This window comes from Peromyscus maniculatus, chromosome 7 (genome assembly GCF_049852395.1).
Source record: "Peromyscus maniculatus bairdii isolate BWxNUB_F1_BW_parent chromosome 7, HU_Pman_BW_mat_3.1, whole genome shotgun sequence".
In the NCBI taxonomy this organism is placed as follows: domain Eukaryota; kingdom Metazoa; phylum Chordata; class Mammalia; order Rodentia; family Cricetidae; genus Peromyscus; species Peromyscus maniculatus.
In genome coordinates this window covers 75,295,233-75,322,017 of record NC_134858.1, presented here as the reverse complement: position 1 = coordinate 75,322,017, position 26,785 = coordinate 75,295,233, and the positions used below count along the sequence as shown (strand labels likewise).

General features: G+C 43.7%; 1 protein-coding gene across 1 annotated transcript in view; it reads right to left on the bottom strand.

Moving 5' to 3' along the window:
- Positions 1-2,374: 2,374 nt before the first annotated feature.
- The window catches only part of Gclc (glutamate-cysteine ligase catalytic subunit), a 44,729-nt gene continuing 20,318 nt past the window's right edge, over positions 2,375-26,785 (bottom strand). Inside the window, exons 2-16 of the mRNA XM_006973716.4 lie at positions 23,092-23,204; positions 22,245-22,427; positions 18,316-18,429; positions 16,700-16,758; positions 16,466-16,599; positions 12,599-12,673; positions 12,131-12,247; positions 11,145-11,283; positions 10,606-10,718; positions 10,073-10,165; positions 9,713-9,817; positions 4,973-5,054; positions 4,789-4,892; positions 4,601-4,721; positions 2,375-3,703 (exon numbers count right to left, since the gene is read on the bottom strand). Of these exons, the coding sequence (XP_006973778.1) occupies positions 3,492-3,703; positions 4,601-4,721; positions 4,789-4,892; positions 4,973-5,054; positions 9,713-9,817; positions 10,073-10,165; positions 10,606-10,718; positions 11,145-11,283; positions 12,131-12,247; positions 12,599-12,673; positions 16,466-16,599; positions 16,700-16,758; positions 18,316-18,429; positions 22,245-22,427; positions 23,092-23,204 (1,764 nt within the window). The 3' untranslated portion in view covers positions 2,375-3,491. The remainder of the gene's footprint in view (positions 3,704-4,600; positions 4,722-4,788; positions 4,893-4,972; positions 5,055-9,712; positions 9,818-10,072; positions 10,166-10,605; positions 10,719-11,144; positions 11,284-12,130; positions 12,248-12,598; positions 12,674-16,465; positions 16,600-16,699; positions 16,759-18,315; positions 18,430-22,244; positions 22,428-23,091; positions 23,205-26,785) is intronic.

Below are 26,785 nucleotides of genomic sequence, written 5' to 3'. Positions count from 1 at the left end.
GTTTTGGGTACCACTGGGCCTCTCTAACCATACAGAGAATCCCATGCCTGGCACTGAGATTTTCACTTAATAACTTGTCTTCTCAGCATTGTTCACTAATGTGGGGTACTTCTATCCAAACTCCTTGTTTTTAATTAGCTTACAAACCAGTGGGGGTTCGGAAGTCTTCATGTATTTTTACCAAAGACAAAGCATCCTTCATTCTTGTGTTTATAATTTGGCTCACAACCCTGAACTGTTTGAATGGTACAGCTCATAAGCTGTGGGTCATACTTGCTCTGTCAGGAGTGGAGAAGAAGAGCATATATGACAGACTGAAGTGTGCCTGGTTTCAAATTTAGCAAGAGAACAGTCTAGGCATATCCTGAAGTCGTGTTAATGCTTTAAGTTGATGTATCTGAAGCTTGCGTGTGAAGTGGTAATAAATCTTGTTATTCATGCGATCAGCACAGACCAGCATCACATAGGAGCTTGTTAGCAATGTAGAAATGTGGACTCCACTCCGGGTGATGCAGATCACAATGCTAAGTGCTGCCAAGGAAGTCACAGCCCTAAGTGTATTTACTGGCCAGAGGAAGGCGAGCAAGGGAAAGCCCTTCAGGGCACACACTCCTTCACTAACACATGTACCTTCCATATGTTTTTCCCTTTATTTGCAGCTGAAATTCTGATGGAAACCCAGCACATCACATCAATAGGTGTTCTTCTCTCCCATTTCAGCCTTTCAAAGCTGTGAAACATGATCTCTAACTAAGCATTCCCATTTTCCTTCTTAAATTATCACCTTAAGTTGAGCATGCTTGGGAATGTCCCCAAAGTACTTTGCAGAATGAAGTCCCTGAACAAAATAAAATCCCTTTTTGTGCATAATTGCCTGATGATTTGGAAATAGCCCTCCTGCTATACATAACATCTCTCCTTTACATCTGCACTGTATCATTCTAGTTTTGTTCTCAAGCTGGGGAGCAATAAAAACATATTACCTGAGCTTAGTCTATGTGGAGGATGTGATGTGGACTCAGACAAGCTAAAAATAGCTCTGCAGGGCTTGTTAATTCCTCAGTCTAAGTGTCTCCAGCATAGACTACATTTTCCAGGTCATCACTGGCCCAGCAGCATGAGGGTGGCTGAGAGTGAAAGGAAAATTCTCTTCCTGAGGCATATATATGAGTGTATAAGTGTGCATAAGCCACAATTCAAGGTCGATGTCACTCTGCAGGTAGGTGTAAGGTAGGTGTGGGTGAAGGGTGAGAGAGATCCACCTGTGCTGTGGGATGTTCTGTATGCTGTGAATGTGTTGCTCCGATTGGTTGATAGATGAAAAGCTGATTGGCCAGTAGGCAGGCAGGAAGTATAGGTGGGATAAACAGACAAGGAGAATGCTGGGGAGAAGAAGGCTAAGTCAGGATGCCAGCCCACTGTCCAGGGAGCAGCATGTAATGACACACAGGTAAAGCCACGGAACAGGTGGTGACATATAAATTAACAGAAATGGGCTGAGTTTAAGTGTAAGAGCTAGTCAGTAGTTAGCCTGAGCTAATGGCCAAGTAGTTATAATTAATATAAGCCTCTGTGTGTTTTTTTGGGTCTGAGCTGCTGTGGACCTGGGTGGGATCGGAGAAAACTCCAGCTATTGGTTCTCTTCAAGGATTGGAGAGCTGCAATGATGAAATGACACCACACAAGCAGGCCTAATTAAAAAAATCTTCCCACACCGGGCGGTGGTGGCACATGCCTTTAATCCCAGCACTAGGGAGGCAGAAACAGGTGGATCTCTATGAGTTCAAGTCTAGCCTGGTCTACATAGTGAGTTCTAGGACAGCCAAGGCTACACAGAAAAACCTTGTCTCAAAAAACAAAAATCTCCCCAATCAAGACTAGGCATATTGGCACATGCTTTGAACAGAACTAAGGAGGTAGAGGCAGGTGGGTATCTGTGAGTTCAAGGCCAGCCTGAACCACAAAGTGGGTACAAACCAGAAGCCAGGCAACATAGTTAAAAACAAAACCCAAAACAACAAAAAAAAGGCCCCAAACACAAAATTAAAAACCCTTAAAACCACTCATACATGCACAAACTTTTGAATATGAACTCCACTTTTTTTTTTTTGTATGAGTGCTGTCTGCATGTACACCTGCACACCAGAAGAGGGCATCAGATCCCATTATAGATGGCTGTGAGCCACCATGTGGTTGCTGGAAACTCAGGACCTCTGGAAGAGCAGCAGTCAGTGCTCTTAACTGCTGAAACATCTCTCCAGACCATGAATTCAATTCTTATATTTTCTTATACCACAAACATTTTATCCTTTTGACAACCTGATTTACATAACAAAACTAATCAAAATAGATGAAATATAGTCAATCCTACTCCTTAAAGTTTTAAGCTGAAGCAGCTTTATTGTAATCTTTCAAAATTAGCATTACAGTAAATATTTATATTCATAAAGCTTGGCTTAATCTACAGTACAGTTATTTCAGAAGTAGTTAAGTTTAGTTAACAATGAAGAAGATAACATAAAGCTAAAGCAATCTATGAAACAAATTATTTACAATTAAACATTTAGGGTCCTGATTCACACAAATTAGTGCATTTCATGATTGATCTGTGAGTTTTAGAGAGAAAGCAAGCAGAATGCAGAACACTCCCCAGGGGAAATCTGGAATGAACGGCTGTTAGCAGACAGCCTGCCAATGTGCTGACTGCAAACTAGAGAAAGAAACAAAGCCTGGCAGCTGCACTGATGTGACCGCTCACTAGCACAGCGGCCACACAACTGGAGGAAATGCAAGAGCAGACATCTTTGACAGAGCTCTTGGTGAGTGTAGAAGGGAATGATTTCCCTTTTCAGATGAAACAAAATCACCCCCAGTATTCTCTGTGCATGAACCATGAGTCTATATATTTAGACAAATCCCGAAGGAGTTTCTTTTCTAAGAGCCAGCAGAGTCCAGTTCAGTGGTAAGAGCATGAGACTGCTCTGGAAAAGAAACATCACGGGTAGGTAAGGTGTCTCACCCTCAGGCGTCAGTGCAGTCCAGTGATTTTATGTACACAGCAAAGGAGGCAACTCAAAAAACAGTTACGAGAAAGCATTTTTTCAGTAAATTTCAGTGAATCAGGTCCCAGGTAGTATTAAAGGAAGATTTACAGTAAACATTGAAAACTCTGGAATGCAGGTATTATTGTACAATTACATTTACAAAACTGCCTCGACACAGTTGCTCCAGAGTAAGAATTCAAAAATGTACAAGCCAGTTCACTATGACTTTAGATACAATGTTATTAAAATACGCTGTTAATCATAAAAATACTTTAGTATATACATGTACAAACTCAGGTTTGCCTTCTGAAGGAAGCTTCTGGTCACTTGCTGGCCACTGGCACAGGAACACTGCAGGCCCCGTAGGTGTCACAGCATCCGCGTGGGCCAGGAGTCAGTGCTGCGTCTGTTCCTAACTCAACAGCGACGCACCTTTCTACTGGATGTCTAGTTTGAAGAGTCGCTTTTATCTCCACTATACTTTGCTTTTCTAAATCCTGATCCAAGTAACTCTGGACATTCACATAATTCATTTGCAATTTGGTTACACTTCAAAACGAGGCTATAATTTATCTCATCAGTTATTATACTGTCTTGCTTGTAGTCAGGGTGGTTTGCAATAAACTCTCTCATCCATCTGGCAACTGTCATTAGTTCTCCTGAAAAAAAAAATGAGGTGCTTTAAGAAGTGGGTATTTAATGACTAGCAAACACATGACTTGGGAGTGCCACATGGTAAGAGCTGAGAGGATAGCTTTCATCACATTCAAAAGGCTTACTGACGGGGATGAATGGAAGGTTGCTGGACATCAACCAGCATATACATACCCAGTTAGATGGCACCCACAGGCTGACACTAGCAGTTCTTAAGGGACGGAGGGTCAGCACTGTTTATAAGAGTTATGTTGTCCTCCTCCTCAGCCAGAGGACTACGTCTATAGATGATGCTGTTATGTGACTACTTCAGTGGACTATAAGGTCCCTACAGTGATGAGTACACAGATAAAAAGGGAAGCTGTAGATACGACATTCTGGAGGTGATGTGCTCTTGCAGATGACCTTTGCCAAGATGCTGTTAGCATTCACACTGAGGTTGCATGAGCCGCTCCCCTGTAAGTACTGGCAAGGCCAATGAGGCGCTATAAATGAGCTAGCTCTGAAGACTGACGAAGACAGGTCCTCAGGAGCCGCTGTACAGGAGCTGAGGGCTGCACATGTGCGGCAGTGCAGACTTTTGGAGCTGTGGTGATTTAGCCTGACAAAAGTTCACCATGACATACAGCAAACATAGGTGACACCAGAGTGACACTACAGTCACCACACCTCATCGAAATGCCACATCTAAAAATGCATCACTATTTCATAAGCTAGTAAGGGGGGGGGGAAGCTTTCTCAATTTAAAACTGATCCCAAGATTTTACGGTGCATGCAACTGTACAATTAGCAAAATATGGAAAACAATGAGCATGGCTAGAGTGTGATATACTGTTAAGCACGTCACAGAACCAAATATTGTAAGGAGTCAGACAAAGAAAAGGAAAAAATATCTACTATACCAGATGCTCTCTTCTTAATTAGCTTTAGGTAGTTCAGAATACTGCATCTGGTGTCCACATCTACTTCCATGTTTTCAAGATAGGAGTTCAGAATGGGGATGAGTCCAGGAAACACCCCTTCCTACGAGAAGAACACATTATAAACTCTGCCGGCTGGGGCTCCCAGCGCAAGTCCCGCTCAGCCGTACCTTCCCGTTGATGATGGTGTCTATGCTCATGAGAGCGTACTCCTCTGCTGCCGGCTCGGCGCTGCTCTGGGCCTTGCTACATCCATCCACCACAGCATTGCCACCTGCCAACCAAGGGAGCACAGAGGAGCTTCAGCGGCTTGTTCAGCATCAACTGGCCCTAATAAACCCGAACACGTAATACCTTTGCAAATGTCTTTCCTGAAATAAAACATCCCCTGCAAGACAGCATCTCGCTTCTGTGCCATTTTCATGTTTTCATCAACCTAGCGGAGAAAAAGAATCAGGACGAAGTCAGAACATCTTGGATCAAACCAATGCCTTCATCACTCCCCTTAGAATTCTGTCCCCTTCAATCCTTCACACTGGAGAAACAGACTGTACTCATCACACACTAGTTTGTGCAAAATAATAAGAAATTAAGAGAAGCTCATTTCAGAAAACAAAGTCAAGTTGAAAATGTTCCTTCCTAAGGCTTACCAAGGTCTTGAGACATAGAAGGGCTAAAGATCCTGGTCTCAAGTCAGTGTTCTCCTCAGCCTTGCCTCACTCAAGTGAGCAAAGGGGCAGCAGGCCTCAGGTTTGCAGTACTGGACGGCTCACCAAGGGCGGGGTCACCAATGCATTTGCCTTCCTGGTAACTCAAGCACGCATTCTCCATTTCTCTAATACTTGAACCTTTTAAAGTATTTTAGTAGCTCTCATTTTCTGCAATGTTTATCTTTTTTCCCCACTTTTTGTGTATGGGGTTTGTCTGCATGTATGTCTGACCACCATGTACGTGCAGTGCTCTTGGAGGGTAGAAGAGGGCATCAGCTCTCACAGGGGCTGGAACTGAACCTGGGTCCTCCACAACTGAATGATCTCTCCAGTTCTCTATCATGTTACCTATGTGCAGCCTCAATATATAACACAGACTGAGGGTGGGGGGAGGCCAGAGCTGAGGCTGGGGTGTCTTTCTCAATCACAGCCTCTCTCTCTGCACTTAGAACTCTCAGGTTCTTCTAGACTGGCTGGCCACTGAGCCTGGGATCCACTCGTCTCCACACGCAAAACTGGGGTGGGTTACAGTAGTAAGTTGCTTCACCCTGCTTGTAAGTGGATGGTGAGGATCTGTGCTTCACCCAGCGAGCCATCTCCCCAGCCTGGTTACAAAGTCTTTTGTGATATTTAGCCTCCTTCCACATTCATTATGGAAAGAGAGCTATGGTTACTCCTTTGACGCTTAAAATGATACGGCAGGACCTTCTGGATATCTAGACACATCTACGAACACACTCAAGTAATAGGCTAAGACTGTGGGCATCTCTAAGGTTTTCGGGTCTTATAATATTTGGTTTTTATTAGCTTTGCTCCACCAACATTCACACCATCAATTTTCCTGCCTGTCAGTCATTCAAGTTTTAGCTTACTTCAAGATCTACTAGGAAAGACACTTTAAACTTCCAATAGTCAATTTTTTCTTGAGTATTATTTTGTTGAATTTTAGTGAGAATGCACTTCTGATAATGTATTTTTGAGAAGTGAAGATTTTTCTTGATTGACTTTTATAAATCTTCAAGGCATGTGAACAAAAGATGCTCTTTGACATGACATGTGATCTAGCCTATACATCTAAACTTGTTAATATATCATTTAATTGCTTATGGCTCCTCAGCCTGTGATTATACATAACAGGCGAAGTGGTTTGCCTCTTGGGAAGCTAGACAACCCTATCCCCTATGTGGAAGGAAGCACAGAGGCCATGAGCAGCCTGCCCAGGTTAAAAAACTGGTAAACAGGATAAACAGCTTACGCACTGAGTTTCAGATCTTATGCATCTCCTGCCCACCACACTAAATGCCTCTACGAATGTCCTCCACTTCGCTGTACAGACAGCAGGGGGCTGGCGATCATCCTGGACAAGTAGTCAGCACTGCTGTCACCAGCCCACGTGACCCTGTCTACCTCACCCTTTATTTTATGTGACACTTTGTCATTCCTCTCAACTTTTGAAAAGGTCAGTGTGTTTCTGATTTCCAGCATTTGTCCTTGTTTTGGGAATGTCTTACAAAAGCAAATCATACTGGAATGTTCAATTTGATGTTACCCATTTCTTCTCAGAAACACTTTCCCATTTGTCTATCTCTGTGTGTGCCAGAAGACGGTTTGTGTGGAGTCCAATGCCCTCACCTGTACAGCCATCTCCCCTCCAGTCCTTTTTTGCCATCATTTATCCCACTGCTTTCCCTCTGTGAGTTCCGGCTTCACACTCCCTTCCTAATGCTAAGACGTTTTCTTTCTTCTTTTTCTTGCTCCAGCCAATCATTTGGAATTAACTTTAGTTTTAAACAAATGCTCTTTTCATATTGTTTATTTTTTATGTTTGACACAGGTTCTTGCTTATGGAGCCTAGGTGGCCTTGAACTTGTGATCCTCCTGCCTCAGCTTCCCAAGTACTTGAGATCTTAGGTGAATTATCATATCCTGCCACTGAGGGTTAATAAATAGCTTTGTATATTTTTCTTATTCTTTGTGGTGATAAGAATCACTCACATGTTAGGCAAGGGCTCTGTTGGTGAGCTACACTCCTAGATGCTTTATTTTTAATTAAAATTGTTTAGTTATTTAGTGTATGTGAGGGGGTGGGAGCAAAACGTGTGCCCCATGATATACATGTGGTAGTTAGAGAAGAACTTGCAGGGGTCAGTTTTAGTTTTCCACCATGTGGATTCTGGGGATTTGAACTCAGGTCACTGGGCCCAGTGGCATGCACTTTTATTCACGGAACCATCTTGGAGTCCTGGTTCCTATTTTTTTTTTTTTTTTTTTTTTTGGTTTTTCGAGACAGGGTTTCTCTGTGTAGCTTTGCACCTTTCCTGGGACTCACTTGGTAGCCCAGGCTGGCCTCGAACTCACAGAGATCCGCCTGGCTCTGCCTCCCGAGTGCTGGGATTAAAGGCGTGTGCCACCACCGCCCGGCGCCTGGTTCCTATTTTTAAAAGAGTCATTATTTTTGTGTTTGGGCTGCATGTGTTTATGTGTACCATGAGTATATAGTGCCCACAGAGGCCAGAAGAGGATTCTGGATCCCCTACCCCAAATTAGAGTTATAGCTGGTTGTGACCATGTGGGTGCTGGGAACCAAACCTTGGCCTTCTGCAAGAGCAGTCAGTGCTAGTAACTGCTCAGTCCTCTTCCCAGGCCATTTTCTTTGTTTTTAAATAGCAGTTTTGAGAGTGTTATCTTCTCCATGTACAGCATCAGAATGCACGAGTGTCTGTGTCACTCCAAAATCCACGCAATGACCCTGACCCCCAGTGCGACAGGATCAGGATCTGGGAGGCTTTGCCCTTCTGAATGGGAACAGAGCCTTTATTCAAGACCTCAGACTGCAATGGCGTGTAGCTGAGTTGTAGAGCACTTGCTTCCCATGCCTGAAGTCTCAGGTTCCTCTCTACCACTAAAGAAAACCAACACTGAATGGGGAAACACCATAAACAAAGGGGAGATCTCCCCAAAGCTAGCAAGGCCCCTCTGTCATCTGTGGACACAGGAAAAACTTATCATCTAAGAATGAGAAAGTGGCCCTTGCCACACAGCATCTGCTAGTTGGTTTTTAGGTCAAGTTGATACAAGGCAGGGTCATCTTGGAAGAGGCAACCTCAGATGATCAACTGCCTCTGTTACACTGGTCTGCAGGCAAGACTGGGGGGTATTTCCTTGATGCTGATTGATATAGAAGGGACAATCCCACCATAGTGGTGCCACCACTGGACAGGTGATCCTGGGTTAGATAAGAAAGCAGGCTGCTAAGCAAGAAACCCTTGAGCACCCACCCTGACTTCCCCCATGATCGATTAGGACCTCGAATCCTAAGACAAAATAAACCTGCTCTAAGTTGCTTTGGTCATGGTGTTCATCACAGTCACATAAACAAACTAGGACACACACACACTAAGTTATACAAAAGAGAGAAGAAACCACTTGGATGGGAAGCGACCTCAGACAGTGCTCTTTCCAACTCTGGCATTAAATTCAGTAAAGAAGTACTATCACTTCCTTTTCTCCCCTCCTCACTGTCTCACCTGTCCAGGACGGTTCTGCTGAGATATAAAATTCCTAGATTTGGGTGCTGGAGTTCACTGCTTTACTGAGGACTGTCCAAGTGAGGAAGCTGGAACCCTCTCTTTGGGATTTTTTTTTAGCCTTCTGTCAGCTTTGGGACATCTACTCATGTTCACAGAGGCCTGGATGAGTAGCCCACATGGCCTCTTCTTTGGGTGGATCTGACTTAACCAGCACACACACCCACGGGCAATAAGCCTCTTAATTCCCCCCAGGTTTGCTGTGACAAGGCGGCTCTGACGCTTCGGTGGCCTGACTCCTTAGCAGCAGAGTCCTCACTCCACTTATCAGTCTTTCCCATCCACTAGGATGTCGAGAAGATACTGGCCCAAGAATACTGGCCTTGACCACCTTAAGGACTGCTCCAGATCATTAGCTTTGTGGCCTCTGAGCAAGGACATGCTCAAAAGCTCTGCTGGCCAACTTCCTTCAGGAAACCTCTTCTCTGGTCTTCCTGTGCTGGGATTTGTAACTCTTAATTTGGTAATCTAATGCCATCACATCCTCCACAAATATCCCAAGTTTGGTTGCATGGACACCTTTTCCTGAATTCTACAGGTAAGCCTCCAGTCATCCTAATTTTGACATTGTAGACCAAATGGACTGTCAGGGAGATGGCATTAGCTCGTGGGACCACCTCCAGCCATCATCTTTAAACATCTTTAGGCTTATGGGGAAAACCAGAGTCAAAGTAGAGATGGTTTATCCTAACAGGTAAGAAAACTATGTAAAGATAGGTTGGAACTGGCCAGTGAATACAGTAATTAAACACATCTGCACTGTCTGTGTTCATGGCTGTAATCACACCCATCATTACCTTGGATAGTGGAATGAGGAAATCCAGTTTGTAGGAGAGGATCACCCTGGTGAGCAGAACCACAAACACCACATAGGCAGAGTTCTCAAAGTCTGTCAGCTGCACCTAGTGACGATGACCAGAAGGTTAGGGACCGACTGCCTGCCCCAGCTCCTCTCCCTAGGCTGCATTATCCTGAGCGCCTTCATCTCCCATTTGAGGCTGAGGCCCTATATCCAGGTCCACGCTCTGGTATCAGCTCCCAGTGGCTTTGGAGTCGCTATTCAGAGGCACATTTGGATAAACTCAGAGCCCTCTGAGAAGAACATCAGGAGGGTGGGGTGGTCAAAGGGAGCTTCCAAGCCAAAGCACGTGTCTCACCTCCATGGGTCTGAACTCTACTCTCCATCCAATGTCTGAGTTTGGAGGAGGAGGCTTAAATCTCATTGTCTGCCAGTTCGTGGATTGAATATTCTGTAACAACAACAACAACAACAACAAAAATAGGATAAAACCAACTTTCTATACATTTACAACAGTTAGATGCCATGTATTTAGTGAGGGACAAAGACTATTTACTGTCCATCCATACCTAATACTCCCCAGTTTACAAATACATTAACATTACAACTTTAAGACTCTGTTGAGTGTGACCTGTTAGAACAAAGTATAAGTGTTCCCTGAAGTCAGGACACGTCTTCAACACTTATTTTGTGCAGCTTGTACTTTAGTATCATAGAACTGAGAAATAACTAGAAAGAATCATACAGAGTACTTTAAATTAGCTTTTAGTTTTTCTTGGCTCTCTATTGCACTATGTAATGAAGACAGATTTCTCCTGTCACTGACCCTCACAGGCACATAAACAATCCTGCCTCAGTTTGGGAAGTGAAATGCACTTGAACGGGAGATACCTCAAAATGGTCAGACTCGTTGGCATCATCCAGGTGTATTTTCTCTTCAAATAGGGTGAGTGGGTCTCTAATAAAGAGATGAGCAACGTGCTGTGCCAAAAGGTGATCAATGCCTGCAAAGACAGACCGCAGGGGACTAACTGCAAAGGGCAAGGCACCGTGTACAATTTCTAAGTCCACAGACTGAAGAAAGGGTGTCTAGACGTAGGAAATGGCTGGGTGGTTCAGTGTTCTCACCTTGCCCAGGATTTTATCCTATGGACACTGGGGAAGAGTCGGAGTTTACTCACTCCTCACACAATGCCTGCTGGGCACTGGTGTGGACCTAGATACAGAGCTCCAAAAAGTTCCTTTTGCTAAAAGTCAAGAAGATCTCACAAGTATTTGGAACTTGAAACTTTAGGAACAAGCAGCCTCATAAGAAAAGTTAGAGACTTCACACTAAAAACAGAAACCAGACCAGGAGTCAGCAAAGTTGAAAGCGCTTTGAAGAACAAAAGGTGCACATATGATCAGCTTAGGAGTCGGGGGCTGCTCACCTTCCCGCAAGAGCTGCTCATAGATTTCGTTATCAATGGTCAGGTCGATGTCATTGTATTTCTCACCACACTTAGATAGGTAGCTATCTATTGAGTCATACCGAGATTTACTAATCCTAAATCGGTTGTTCTTCAGAGGCTGAAACAAAAGAAATGATCTGAAATTAACACCCAGGTAATTATATAGAAGCACATTTGCCTGGTGACCTGTGTTCAATCCTTAGAACTCATGGTGGAGGAAACTGACGTACAATGTTGTTCTCTTACTTCTATACATATGCTGAGGAACATCTGCCCCTTCCAACCTTTCTCTTTCACATGCAGTAATAAAATTGCACATTTATTTCTATTTATAGAATAGGTTCAACAATTTGTGGATAATTAAGAAAAGACCAGAACAGAAATGCCCTTAGTGGAGACATCCTTCATGGAAGCCTTTAAAAACACCAATGTCCAGCCAGGTCCTTGTACTGGAGTCTCATCTAGGATGAAGCTGGGTGCCTGGCTCTCTGGAGTGCAGAGTTCAAAGTACTCACTGCTACAGCTCTACACCGATAAATGCTAAGAGTGCTAACCAGCCCTTACGGGGCAGAGCCTAAGCCTTCCAGTGAGACAACCATCTGACCACCAATTACACTTCCTAACAGAAACCACTGGACATACAGCACTCACAACAGTGCCCAGAGTCTTTTGGTAAATCAGTCGTCAGTGTGACTTCTACAAGAGAAAATGGGCACTCTTTTTAAAGAAGCTACAACTAATGGAAATTTTAAGCAAGGATAAAAAGCTGACTCCTCACCTAAACTAACCACCCTTCTCCTCACATATCCACTTAAAACAAAGCTAGTCTCACCACCTGTATTCTCTTCCATTGTGTGAACACCCAGAGGGTAAACATCTAAGAGAGACTTCAAAGTACAAGTGGGTACAATATGCGTACATCATTGCTGGACGTAAAAGATCTGTTAAGGAGAAAGCATTCCTACCTCCAGTCCTCTCTCCTCCCGTGTTCTATCATCTACAGACGCGGAAATCACTCCCCAGCGACAGTCAATGTCTGACACATAGCCTCGGTAAAACGGAGCTGCAGCACTCAAAGCCATCTGCAACCAACGTGAGCAAACGCAGTCAGAGTGCTGCAGACACAGGGAGCCCCCCCACTTCAGCGGCCCACGCAGCCCGAGGCTCTGCTGAGGTGCTCCCAGCTGCTGTTTTATACACAGAGCGTGCAAGAAAGACCCCAAGTCTTTATTTATTATTGAATCATCCCTTCTACACCATGAGGACATACTTAGCAGAGGAAAAAGGATGGTCATATTCAAACTTAGTAATAGCAAAAGGAACTATAGCTTGGCCCCACAGTTCTCCACCTGTGTGTTATTAGTTCAATAAATAGCCACGTGGTCTTATTTTCTTCACAGATATATTTAAAGGAAGACATACTTTCTACTTACAACAATTGGGCAGATGGTGGCCAGCTGATCATAAAGGTATCTGGCCTCAGATATGCTGCAGGCTTGGAATGTCACCTGTTTAAGAATAAAAATTATTAAAATGATTAAAAATGATTAAAAAAATTATAAAAAGCCATTATCAGGCCCCATAAGAAGTAAGACTGAGAAGAAAGATGGTGGGAATAGAAGGGGTCACCTTACAGATGAGAAGGCTTTAGGTGTTGAGCTTTGTTTACAAGTTGTTGTGGGACAGGTAGTAGTGGCCCATGCCTTTAATCCCAGCACTCAGGAGGCAGAGGCAGGCGGATCTCTGTGAGTTTGAGACCAGCCTAGTCTACAAAGTGAGTTTCAGGACAGCTGGGGCTGTTACATAGAGAAACCCTGTCTCGAAAAACAAAAATAAACAAAAAAAGTTTTTGTCTCAGGTGACCTTAACCAGAAAATGGTACTTAACCATGTCCCACTGCATAGGAAATAGTTCTAAACATCAATGTAAATGGAAAACACTATCAAGTCTGGAAAATTACAAGAAAAAAAAAAAAAAGAAATCACCCAAATCCTCTAAAGTAATTGCCCCAAAGTCTTGTGCTCCTTCGTGGGGAAGAGTGTTGGTGATGGTAAAATGGTCAAGGAATACACTTTGTATAACAGCCAAGTGTTATAACCACAAATGGGGAGTAATTCTAACTTCTTCCATTACGGCTATTCAATAATGATGGTTTTGAGTTTGGCCTGATGCAGGAAATAATTTATGTGCTTAAACCTTGACATAACAGTGGCCGACAAGTGCACTGTTCTGAATCTCAGTTCCAATGGTTTAACTGTCTATCTCAACTATCCCTTATGACATCAAACAAGTTCCACGGGGGACACACCAACTGAATTACATGGTTAACTGGCTACTGAAACAATTATTTAAACAGCTCAGTGTCCTGATAGTCCTGTAGTTTCCATGCAAATGCTGAGTAGCACATTTCATTTCTAAATACTGACAATTCACTGGCCACCACAGATTAAGACAATGGGAAGCAATGCTGAAGCCATTAAGGAAAATGAGTCTCAAAGGCCACAGTAAAAACTGAGGGCTGAAGATGAGGTCACTGATGAGCAAGGCAAGGTAGCTTCTCCAGCGACTTGGGACTTAGAAACCAACTTGTAAGGCCAGGGGCATAGGTCAGGAGGTAAAGTGTTTGCCTCGTTAGCACTGGGACCTGAGTTTGATCCCTAGAACTCCCAAAAGTTGGGTGTGTGGTATGTGTCTAGTCTTGGAGTTGGGGAGACAAAGGCTGGCAGATTCCTAGGGCTTGCTGGCCCCAGGCCAATGAGTGACCCTTGTGGAGAGCGCTTGAGGAATGACCCCTGAGGCTGGTCTCTGGTCTATGCACACAGGACGCAAGCAAACAAGCAAGCTTGCACATACTTTATGTGTAGTAAGGATTCAGTGTAGAATGGAAGACTGGTTAAGCAAAGCACTCATGTTGGCTCTGGTCCTTCCTTCCTATCACTAAGGGTGAGCTGTAGTACTCAGCCTGGCCATTCTGAATCCCAAGCCTGTGGGGCAGTTGTCTGCCACCCACTTACTACATTTACAGAGTCATGCAGGAAAGACGACGATAAAGACAGGAACATGGGGAAAAGGTATGTTGAGCTACTTTAAAAACCACTGGGATTTAAAAGATCCAGGTATTTCCAGGCCTTGTGACAGACAGAGTCTGTTGGGCTTGTGTTTCTTAGTTGGTCTAGCTCCTTCCTATGACTCCTGGGTTTGTTCCTGTGTGTTACTATCTTTGGTTTTGCAGATACGGTAATGAACATTTTTCCTGAATGGCTTTCAGTGATTTCTCAGGTTGCCTGGGACACAGCAGAGGATTTGTAGGTACATCCTGAAAAACCAGCTTTAGAAAAATCTAAGAAAAGTAGCAACTAAAATTTGAAAGTTCATTTCTAACGACTTCGTTATTTTAAGTAAATTTCCTGACTACCTTCCTGGCTCTAGAACTGAGCCAGTACATCCATCAAGTCAAACAGAACATCACTGTAGACGGTGCCTCCTTTAGTGGAGAAAGCAAAACCAAGGAGTCTGGTACCTTAACAGAGGTGTAAACAGGAAGCCCTAGCTTTGGCTGTCCTCTTAAAGGATCATTAAGAGGAAGTGACACCAACAAGAGGCAAAGGAGGAACTATGAACATATGATGTCAGAAACCGAATCTCAAGTTTACCAGTTTTGAGGCCACATACTTTTCCTAAGTGGAAAACAAACAAACAAACAAACAAACAAACAAACAAACAAACCCCTAGCAGGCCATGACCTTTTTGTTATTAAATGATTCTCAAAAAGTCCAAAGATGAAGATTTCTTTTTCTTTGAGATGGTCTTGTTACGGAGCCCAGGAGCCCTGAACTCAGAACCCTTTTGCAGCACTGAGGTCACAGCAGCACTAGCACCTGGCAAGCTCACAAATTTGAAGGTGTTTTGTTAAATCTTCTATTGACTAAAACATTACTTTCCATCTTTTTTCGGGTCCTTTTCTATAATGAACAGTTCCTTCTGTTCCAGTTAGGAACTTCTGTGGCTATTTGTGAATTCATCTCATTTATCACACATTTTAAGTATCTGTGGCTATAACTTGTTAAAGTAGAATATTGTAACAGGGTATGTCAGGGGGAGCAAGCACTACACTCGTGCCTTAGAGAACTGTGTTTACCCTTATTTACATAAAGCAAGTGTCACAAGGGAGAGACTGTCCCTCTGGTATGGTGCTACATAACTGTGCTTCCCCGGTTCAGAATTAAACCAAGGGAAGGCTGGGTTCCAAGAGCACCCACAGAATACCGAAGCCAGGTACTTTAAATGCTAGAGCTTAATGGTCCATTTTAGAAATGTTTGTGTTTAAGATAGGACAGCAGATAATGCAGTTCAGTCAGCCTCTTTTTAAATGACTGTGACCATTTCTAAGGGAACAGACTGGCCTGTGTGTTTGGAGGCCACATATCTGATCCTACCCAAATATGTGGAAGAAACAAAATACCTTGTCCTTTATCATGTTCTAGAAACAGACAGTGTGGGAAAGTCTGACTTGGGCATTCAGTTTGGATTATACCTGTAGTTTTGAAAACAACAGTCTGGAGACTTATGTGACACCCCCGGCCTCGAGAGAGGAAGGCTGAGTTTTGTGGCCTCTTGTGCAGTGGCTACAGCCCAGTTTAATAAAATGAGCCCTAAAAAGGATGGAGGAAGCCGAATGACTGAGCAGGGGAGAATGTGGGAGTAGGAGCTCTGAGCTCTGCACCCCATTCTGGCCCTGGGCACAGTCACCGCCAGGGGCCATCAGTTATTTGATTAGACCCAACAAAAATGTCAATTAAGTCAACAGAGAAGTGCTATTGAATTTGCTGTGTAACTTAGCCAGGGGTAAGTAAAAAAGCTGTTAAATATTTATTCCTTTTAAATAATGAGGGAACTTCCCACAGACATAAAAATATAAATGCCAAAGAAATGTAAATGCCTTTCCCCTTGGATCACAAACTCATTGGATTCTCCCATCAGAGGTCATTTTCAGAAATAAATCAATCTGAGCCCTGTCTAAATCCTCAAAGGCTGTCACTAGATGGCAGTAAAAACCGGGCTTCTAGAAAGAATTCACAAATACTTTGCATTTAAGCTTAGTAACAACAATATATCTTTGTGGTGAACTCTAAATTCTTAGTCAAAAGATTACAAATGATGTTACTAAAACAATCTGGTTTCAGAAAAGCATTCTATCTTTGACTCTGATTAGAAGGTGGTTTTTAAACAAGAAACATGCATGGAGTTAGTAAGAAGAAAGGAAGAGGACATTTAGCCTCTTCATGTAACAGAAGCAATACCTGAAGACAGCAGTTTCCCATCCCAAATCCCATGGCATCCATGTAAATATGGTCTGGCTTAGAAGCCTTTGCTGCCTCCTCATCTTCAGGAAATGTTTCTATAAATGGAGACGGTGTGTTCTTGTCCTTAAATACTGTATTGTTATTTAAAAGAAGAAGAAGAAGAAGAAGAGTTGAGAATCAAGGAGAATCAACAGTTCAGCAGGCTCATCACCCCATGGCCCACTGACTTACTTGGAACATTGATAACGACCTTTTCCCCTCTCCTGTGCCGGATGTTTCTTGTTAGAGTTCTAAAACAAGCAAACAAAAGAAAAGGTCACCCAAGAACTGCCACGTTACAGAGGTGGAGTACATCAAGAGGAACGGAACGGAATCCTACCTCAGACTAAAACACCAAGACAGCCTTGTGGCACATGTAACACGCTACTCTAAGGGTTTTCTAGAAGAAGCTTGGCATCCAGCAGTTCCTCAGCTCAGGGTGGCGCCATCTCTCCTCCTAGTGCTCACCCGAGGTCCAGCTCGGTGTTCAAGGCCAGCCACAGTCATTTTAGTCAAATTTAAGAACTTGGGTTTTGCCAGCACTACCCTGACTCCCGGGACTAACCTGACTGACTATGGCCACTGAGCACGTGACTAGTCCTAATTCAAACACACAATTTTAACAGCACAAAGAAAGGAAAACATTTCCTCAGATTTCTGAAACTGATTACAAACTGCAGTAACACTTTACACGAATGAGGTACAGTAAGTTATGAAACTAGGCTTATTTCATTTCTCTGTTACTATGACTACTACAAGATTGGCACAGTGCTGTCACTGACTCAGCGTGAATGCTCCATCTGCTCTGAGGCTGCTTTCCTTCAGTCAGTCAGGACACGCTGCTATCCTTCTCCATGATGACCTCCCGTGCTTTCCTCGTCCACGAGGAATTCTGGTGCCAGCATTTGATAACTGTCATGGTCTGTCTTTTCTTGAAGCTCAATATTTTTTCTCTTTAAACACATGAAAATGCTTCAGAGAAACTGTATTTATAAATTTTTGTCTAGCTGGGCATGGTGGAGCATGCCTTTTATCCCAGCACTAGAGAAGCAGAGTCAGGAGGATCTCTATGAATTTGAGGCCAGCCTAGTTTATATAATGAGTTCCAGGATAGCCAAGGCTATGTAGACAGAATCCTTTCTCAAAACAAAACAAAACAAAACCCAGCAGAACAAATAAATAAATCTCTGTCTACCCTTACAAAGATTTTAATGTGAAATAGGTGGGGGCCTGTGAAAGCAAAGCCTTTGAATGTGACAGGTGTGAGGCCCTGTGAAAGGAATAAACTCAGAGTTCCTAGTGTCCCTGCCACTGGGTCAGGAGGATAGGTGAGCCCACAGGTAAAGTCAAGATCCAGCTGATGCGGGACCTAAAGCCACTTCAAAGCTAAGAATTAAACTACCGGCTACAGACCTAGAAGACACAGGAGAATGCCTCTGCTCTAACAGGTGATGTACATATCTGACCTTGTCACTGCATACAGAGTAATACAGGGCGATCACAGATCCTGGTGGTAACTTAGACGGGAAAGGACCAGATAAAGGAAACCTCCCAATACACGTGCTTGCAGAATTAGAACTGAAAACTACCTGTAAATTAAAGCGGAGAAAAGGAGCCAAGAACTTGAAGGATGACTTGGAAATGGACAAAGCAAACCTGGATGCAGGAAGTAACAAGGGAATAGCTTTGGGCTCCTGTGGACATGAGCAGATGTGTGTCTGCTGTCTCCTCTGAACCCAGTACATGCATGAGAGGAATTCCCAGACCAAATATTGTATCCCAGCAGGCAGAGTCTGAGCTATACTCACCCAAAGCGGGGGTGTTTGTTTATGGCTTCATCTGGAAAGAAGAGGGACTTGGATGCACCTCCTTCCTCTGGGTTGGGTTTGTGCTCCGGCAATGTGAATCCAGGGCAGCCTAGTCTACAACCAATTGAGAAAGGAATAGGTGAGAAGTGGTTTTAGAACAAATTGACTATAGTATCACCAGAATGCGCGATGGTTAAAAACATCTTACTTCCATGGTTCAGTGGTTAAGGCACTGGTTGCTATTCCAGAGGTCCCAAGTTCAACTCCAAGCACCCACACGGCAGCTCACAACTATCTGTAACTCTAGTTCCAGGGAACCTGACTCTCTCTCACAGACACAGGTGCAGGCAAAACACCAATACACATAAAAATAAAACATCTAACTTCCATTACTCCTTACTCTGGAGGGTCTAGCAGTGTTTCCAAACCAATGTAAACACTGTGAATACCAGCTCCTTTATGGCCCTTTTCTGTACTCCAATTGCCTTGCATTGGGGTCTTATTTGTTTACTCCAGCTGATTTTGACTTTATCAGTCTCCACCAGCATCTAGAAACATTTACTCAGCTTCCTGAAGAAGAGAACGAATCCCTTGGTCACATGCTATTAGGAGGTATGTGTAATGGAAGTGCCCTACATTGTTTTGAAGTGTTCTTCACTAGCTACAAATGCTCAAATTACCTTTCGATCTTGTTTACTCCATTGTTCCAACCTTATGATGAATATGGACCAGGTGTCCTGATTTTTGCCTCTGCACATCTCCTCAGGAATCCCTCAAGGTTAAACAGAGTCTCTCATGTCCCCAATTTATACCAGAGTGCCCTCTGATATCCAAGATCCAACCTTATTGTCTAATTTAACCTCAAGAAGCCCTCACTTGCGCTAAGGCAGTCCTTCCAAATTAGTCAAAGCAAAACAAAGCAGGCTCTTGACAGGGTTTAGATCAGCAACGGGAACCACTAACCGGACTTTCTGTAAGTCAGGCCAGGCTGTGCAGCTGCCCACCACCTACAAACAACTGAAGCTGTCGCTCATCTGGAAAACAGTTCCTAGCCCCAAGGCCTCCTGGGCATTCATGTAGCAATTGTGCATCTTTTCTGAGCCTTTTTAAAAAGTCCTTTAGGAGATGACAGACATTAACCTGTGGAAATCCTAGCTTCCTAGAACCAGGTGGGATGAACAGACACTAAACTCAGAATGTATATTCTGACATCACAGCACCACTTTTACCATTCACCTGTACTGTCCACCAGAACATTCCACAATAATGGAAAATTGATCAACCATGCTGTCCAAACCAACTATGAGCACCTGAAGTGAGGCAAGTCTGACCAAGAAGCGTGATTTTTCACTGCATACAAAGTTAATTGAAATTCAGTTTTGCACTGTTCCAGACTACAGAGCTGTGCCTCTTTTTAGAGAAAAATCACACTGTTTATACTTCAGCACAGCATTTTCTGCTCAATCCCAAGATACAGCAAAACTTCATCATTCAGAATAGCTGCACAGGGATTGGTTTTAAGATTTGTTTTTATTATTTTTATTTATGTGTGTGTATGTGGGTATGTGCATGTCTGTGCAGCTGCTCTTGGAGGCAGGAGGCATAGGATCTCTGGGAGCTGGAGTTACAGGCAGGTATGAGCACCCAATATGGGTGCTGGGAATTGAACTCAGGTCCTCTGCAAGAGCAGTCTGCACTTTCAACTACTGAGTCATTTTTCCAGCCCCTACAGGAAGGTTTTAAAGAACTAAATCAGTAGTAATTATTACTGTGTCATTTACAAGTCCCCAAATGCCTCCCATTCTAGTACATGTAACCAGGCTTTTTCTTAAAAACATAATTTTAAAGAATTACAGACTTTTTGATGGAACCTATTCCTGTTTCAATTCTCTTTAGAGTGGAAGAAGCCACTATAAACCTTTTCTCCAGAGAACACCTATCCCATACAGAGCCATTAACTGAGGCAAGAGACACAGTAGAGTTTAACCAAACACCTTTACTCTGTGGCCCAGAGAGAACACTCACTCCGTGCAATGCTGTACATTTCTCAACTGTCTGAAATGGTTCTGGTTTGTGCTGCCTCCCCCCCCCTACTTTAGTTTGTTAAAGCTAGATGTATAATTCTCTCGATGTTAAGGAGAAAAAAATGTGGCATTTGCTAAAAGTTGTCAAGTAACACCCACAGCCTGATTCTTGGGCTGCTCCTCCGTTATCCTCAGGTTCCCCGGGATACCTATAGCACTACCCTTGGTATCTCTAGTCTCCTCCAGCAGGTTGGCAGATTCTGTCATTTTATGGTCCATCCACTTCCATTGCCACCAAGACAGCGCCCTAGGGAGTTCCCTTTCCCCTCTCCTGGCATGCCCTGGCATTTGCTATACATTCGCTCTCATGCCAACAGCCCAGATGAGGCTACAAAGCAAACTGTGATAATATCTACCCGGCCTAGATTCCCAAGGTCTCTACTGCTTTTAGAATAACAAAGTTCCCAACACCCACCCAGCCTCACCAATCACCTGCACCTCAGGTTCCTGGTCACAACAGCTTACTTGCTCTCTTCCACTTCCCACCAGGCTTGACTGTGGGACTCCTCTTCCCCAGAATACCCCTCTGCTCCCTCTCCTGTGGAACTCCTCCTGGATGATGCTCCATCATCTTCCCTTGGAGAGACCTTCCTCTACCCCAGAATCCATCACAGAGCCACAGCCACACCCCACGGCACTCCCTAATTTTATTACTAGATATTTCATATTTATATAATGGGTATTTGATTAATCTCTGCTGTGCCCTCAGCTCTGCAGATCAAAGCCTGCCTGGGTCCAGAACAGAACAGGCACTCAGTGTCTCTAAGATAATTGACTTTAAGGTTTTAACTCCTATATGTAGACATTACAATAGAGAGCTTAAAAACTATAATTCTTATTTAAAATAATGTCCTTCTAAGATCAATGGTATGATTCTGAATGCCTGTGCTCTCAGAAGAGAAAGCAACATCAGAAGAGTGTAGTGTTTTAAGGTTATGGATACTCACCCCCATAGCTCTTTTGATGGAGAAGGCAGATGTCTAGCTTAGGTAAATGAGGTTTGTGAGCAGAACTCCGATCTCACATAGGGCACTATACTTACTATAGGACATCTGTGTGCCCCGTTCTAACCTTCTCTCTGTTTACTTACTGGTATTTATTGTCCTAACGAGATTGACGACAGACGCTAAGTTTCTAGTACATCACAAATGTGACTCGGCGTGTTCAGATGGTATCTGGCAAGAGTACACCAGGCCCAAGAGTGCCCAAGGTGCTCCGGCGCTGCCCACACGGAGCTCACCTTATCTGTGCTAGATGTCTGCCCGATTGTGAAAGTATGCTCCCTCCTCGGTGTTCAAAAGCACTCTGGGGGTTGGGAACCATGGCTCAGAACACCCCAGTGAGAGTGCCAGAGGGCAGATGCAGATGTGGGCAACTGCTAGAGCCCAGTGAGAGGAGCCCCAGGGGTGGGCCAGAGCCACACTCTCTGCACACTGCCAACCGATCACCAGTCCCAGGGGCTTTCCAACCCAGTCCACACGTGTGCTCTCTCACCAGTGTCCAGGCACCAGCCACCAGCTGAGGATGCTGTGCGACTGCTGTAGCAGCCTTCATGTAAGAGTCTATCAAATGTCAGCAAGCAAGTCCAACCTCCAGCGCATGGGCCACACATGCCGCAGGTCAGCTGGGAAGGTGGCCAATATAAGACTGTAGATTGATTTAAAACATGAGACTTATGTGTGTGCGTGTCTCACTTTACATCTCACAGTGAACTTTGAAGATGACGGGGGCCGCACAGTCCAACGTACAAACCTCTGTAAGTGGGAGGACTGTAAAGGGAAATGCCAGGACTTCATCACCTCCAGTCTGACACTCCTGATCTAAGATGCTGATGCAGGAACTAACCTGGGAAAAGAAGTTATCGTGCAGAGAGCCCGGTTTTCCCCTAACACAGAAGTAGCCTCCTTCCGGCGTTTCCTCATGTTGTCCTCCACTGTGTTGAACTCGGACATCGTTCCTCCGTAGGGCTGGCCAGGTGTCCCTTCAATCATGTAACTTCCGTACTCCGGTCTCCAGAGGGTTGGGTGGCTACAGAGAAGCCATTTTAGTTTCAGTGTCCTTTTACTGGGGTCCACTCACTTTTTCAGAATGTTTTCAAGTTGCATTAAAAAATTTAAAGTTATTAGGTACAAATGAATAAAAGCCTCATTAAGAGATATAAATTTTTAGCCAGGCGGTGGTGGCACAGGCCTTTAATCCCAGCACTCGGGAAGCAGAGCCAGGTGGACCTCTGAGAGTTCGAGGCCAGCCTGGTCTACAGAGTGAGCTCTGGGACAGCTAGGGCTACACAGGGAGACCCTATCTCAAAAAACTTGAAGTTAAAAAAAAAAAAAGAAAAAATATTTAAACATCTTGCTGCCAAAACAAAACTGCCTCCAGCTGTCCGGACTTTGCTGTGGATCTCAATTCTATTTCAGAACTGGGTCTTTAAGAACAAACACGCCCTTCCTTCCACATTGCTGCAGCTGACTGTGCTCACGTTCTGAGGTGCCCCGAGGCGACTATCATTATCTGCACTCTATAGAGATGAGGAGACTGAGGCACTGTGAGCAGAGGAACCAGAGTTGGAAACTGTAACTTGGGACCCCTGTCATCCTGCCTTCTACAAGTCTAAGGAAAAGATCCTAGCTATATCTTAGTTACTCTGAAGGTTCCAGAACCACTAGGCCGAGTCTCGGGTGCACCAGCTTACTTGGGATTTGTCCTCTCCCCCTTCTCCTGCAGAGTTTCAAGAACATCTTCTCCAGACAGCACCAACTGGACTTTTTTATTTTCATGATCAAAGGACACCAACATGTATTCCACCTGTGGAAAGTAATAAAGACAAGATTAATGTTTTTCCAGACTTGAACTCAACATGACCTTCAGAAACAAATCAGGGGAAGCTGGGCAGTGGTGGCGCACGCCTTTAATCCCAGCACTCAGGAGGCAGAGGTAGGAGGATCTCTGAGTTCGAGGCCAGCCTGGTCTACAAAGTGAGTTCCAGGACAGCCATGGTGGTTACACAGAGAAACCCTGTCTCAGAAAAACAAACAAACAAACAAACAAAAAACAAAAACAAAAACAAATAAACCCAAGAAACAGAGCAGGGAACAGGGAACTGTGAAGGTTGGAAAGAGTCACAGAAACTGGGGACGGTCATATCTCTTTCACTACAACTCCTGTGCATAACATAAAAACCTGCAGAGCATGGTCTGTAGTTCACTGTGGGAGGACAAGAACTCATTCTTCAGTCTCTTTCCTCTGTTCTAATTCTTATCCCATAGAAAGGTCAAGATGTCCATTTTGACAAGTGCTACTTAAAGGAGATGCCTTCAGAGCTGAGATGCTGAGAGACACATTTGAAAAAAGAAGCATTCTAATGCTCATTGCCTGAACTGTTTAACAAAAAGGCTCTCCAGAATCAGAGTCAAGATAGATGACAGTTCCAGGTAGATTCTTCTACAATCCTGTAATTTCCCATTCTTCTTCAAGGATTAAAATCAAAAACACACCAATGTAAAGACATTATTTTAGAGGCTCCAACAATTTAGTTTTGGTATGATACAAGTAATTGAAGACAACTTTCTGATCTGAAACACAATACCATTTATAATGCAGGACACACTAGTGCATTTATTATACCTGATAGAATTCTAACCAAAAAAACAAAAACAAAAACAAAAACAAAACAACCCACAAGTCAAACACCAAAGTCAGGCTTTTGTGGACAGAGTAAAACTTGAGCTTGCTTTTGTTTTCACTGAGATAGTATGCTTTAAAACAATGAGAATTGGTGTGGAAATTTAGATTATGAATCACTATTAGTGAATGAAATAAAATACCCACTATTCATACGTAAGCAAGAAGGTGTGGAGCTGCGTCAGTCAAGCAAATGCTCAGCTGACTCTTCAGATAGCAACTATAGCGAACATGTGGCAAGATGAAGGCCCACAAGGCAAGCCTCCCAGATATGTGTGGCTTGGCTTATTTTTATTAAACAAAGGGGGTGGGGTAGAAAGGCAGGTAAGACTGTATCTACTTCCCTTTCCCTATGTTTCACATAAATGCAGAATTTCAACCTTCAATACACCCAGAAGCCAGTCTGTAGCCTGTCTGCTCCCTTCTGAGTACAGCTGATGTCAGTACCTCATCTTTTAGTTGTGTGGATTTAGACCAGCATTGGTGGGCATTTAAGCCAGCCACTCCACAGCTGGTTTGCTGTTAATTGCTTTGTTTTTAGACAGGGTCTCACTTAGTTGCGCAGACTTGGCCTTGAACTCACTGTGTAGCCAAAGCTGACATCAAACTCACAATCTTCTTGCCACAGCTTCCCTAGTGCAGAAGAGTATAGGTATGCGCCACAGTCCCAGGCAGAAGCAATAAATTTTAAGAGGCTCTTTTGTTTTTCAGTTAAAACATACAGAGAGATGAACATTTATCCACAGGAAATGGCATGGCAGTTTAAAATACAAAAGAAAACTAACTAGCCAATGAACCAACCAAGGAAAACACGTGCGATTAAGATTACTAGTCATCTCATTGATGAATTTAGGTTCCTATCAAGAATTTTCAGTTTAAGAAATGAGTGATATATTTGGTTTAGGTATGTGAAACACAAATATGAGATGCGTCGATGTAGTGAAAATGAAAGACTGAAGAATGGGGAAGGGCTGCCCACCTGCCAGACTGCCAGACAGCATCCAGTCCCAGGAATTCCTGACTAGCTCAACACTGTTGGACCATGGCGCTTTGTAAGACTCTAAAGGGGTACATGAAACTCACTCCCTGAATCAGCACTGTGTCTGTACAGGTATGTTTAGTCTGCGAAGGAGCACAAGAGAAAGGGTGCCCGTGACATTTTCATACTGAGATCTTAACCTTAAAGCCTATTCTTACAGGTGAAATGTGGAACGCTCCCCACAACCTCATGTGCTTGAACACTCAGTCCCGAGCTGACAGCACTGTTTTGAGAGATTGTGGAGCCTTTGAGATTAGCGTTACAGCTGGCAAAGGTGGTCACTGCTGGGGGGAGGGGGAGACACACCTTGAGAGTTGTGTCTGCTTCTGGTTCTGTCTTGAGATCTCTGCTTCCCACCACCATGCTCCCTATACCAGAAGTTCGCACTCCCATGAACAGACCTCTCTTGTCACCATAGGTTCCCACTCCCAGACAGACCAGGACCGCTCTCCTCCCAAAGTTGCTTCTGAGAGCTACACTGAATCTTCCTCCTTTACTCACTGGCCTGGCATCATCAGCTACACATGGATCTTAAGTAGATAATAAGTTTTCTAAAAGATAAAGTAAAAGATAACTCTTAGTTTACTGGGTCTGCATCAATTATCTGTGTCCAAAATAATCAAGAATATCTGTGGTCATTATACAGCTAAACTGAAATGACTTTGGTTAGTTTCCTAGTTTAAAATTGAAATCCTAAATTTCAGAAACCCTAGCCTCAAATTTAAAGCACCAAGAAGGACAAAGGGGCAAAAATCTCAAACTCATTCTGTTTTAAATTAGCCAAGTGAATGACATTGAAGATGCTAATAAATCAGCTCTTAACTGGAAAATCATCCCGTGATCTCATGAAGCAAACAGAATAGAAAATATCAGAATAATTATTACATGAGAAAAAAACAAACCTGACTTTTTTTTCTTTCTTTCTTTTTTCTTTTTTTTTTTTTTTTTTTTTTTTGTTTTTTTGAGACAGGGTTTCTCTGTGTAGCTTTGCGCCTTTCCTGGAACTCACTTGGTAGCCCAGGCTGGCCTCGAACTCACAGAGATCTGCCTGGCTCTGCCTCCCAAGTGCTGGGATTAAAGGCGTGCGCCACCACCGCCTGGCTAAACCTGACTTTTTTATAAGGCCTAAGTTTGAATGAAATCTTATAAAAGTTCCTGAGAACTTTTCAATTTTAACTAAATAAATATAAAACAAAACGAGCTTTTTCCTCCTCTTGCCTTTCCATAGCAGTCTTCAGAATTGCTCATTTCGTGAGGCCGGCACAGCCCGTCACCTCAAGTGCTAATGGAATCTCTAACAACCAAAGCAGGGCTAAAGTGGGGCTTGGCTCAGTCACCTAAATAATGAAGGATAACAATGATACAGTGCGCCAAAGCTCCCCATACTTGATGCCTAAAGCTACAACCAATGGTTTACATGACGAGCCTGGATTTCATTCCTTTCCTAACTGCTTCCTTGATAAAAGAGAGAAAGAAAGCTAAAGAGAGAATAAGTCAACAGTGTGGAAGCCTTCTGCACCAAGGAATAACACATAGTGCTTTCAGTCACTGCCCCCGAACTAGGTCCTTCTTACCCCTCAGAAATGTGGGACCTACAAGACTCAGTGCCACTGGGGAAGGGAAGATGTCCAGGAAGTGAAGTGTTAAATTATCAGGAAGATAAAGT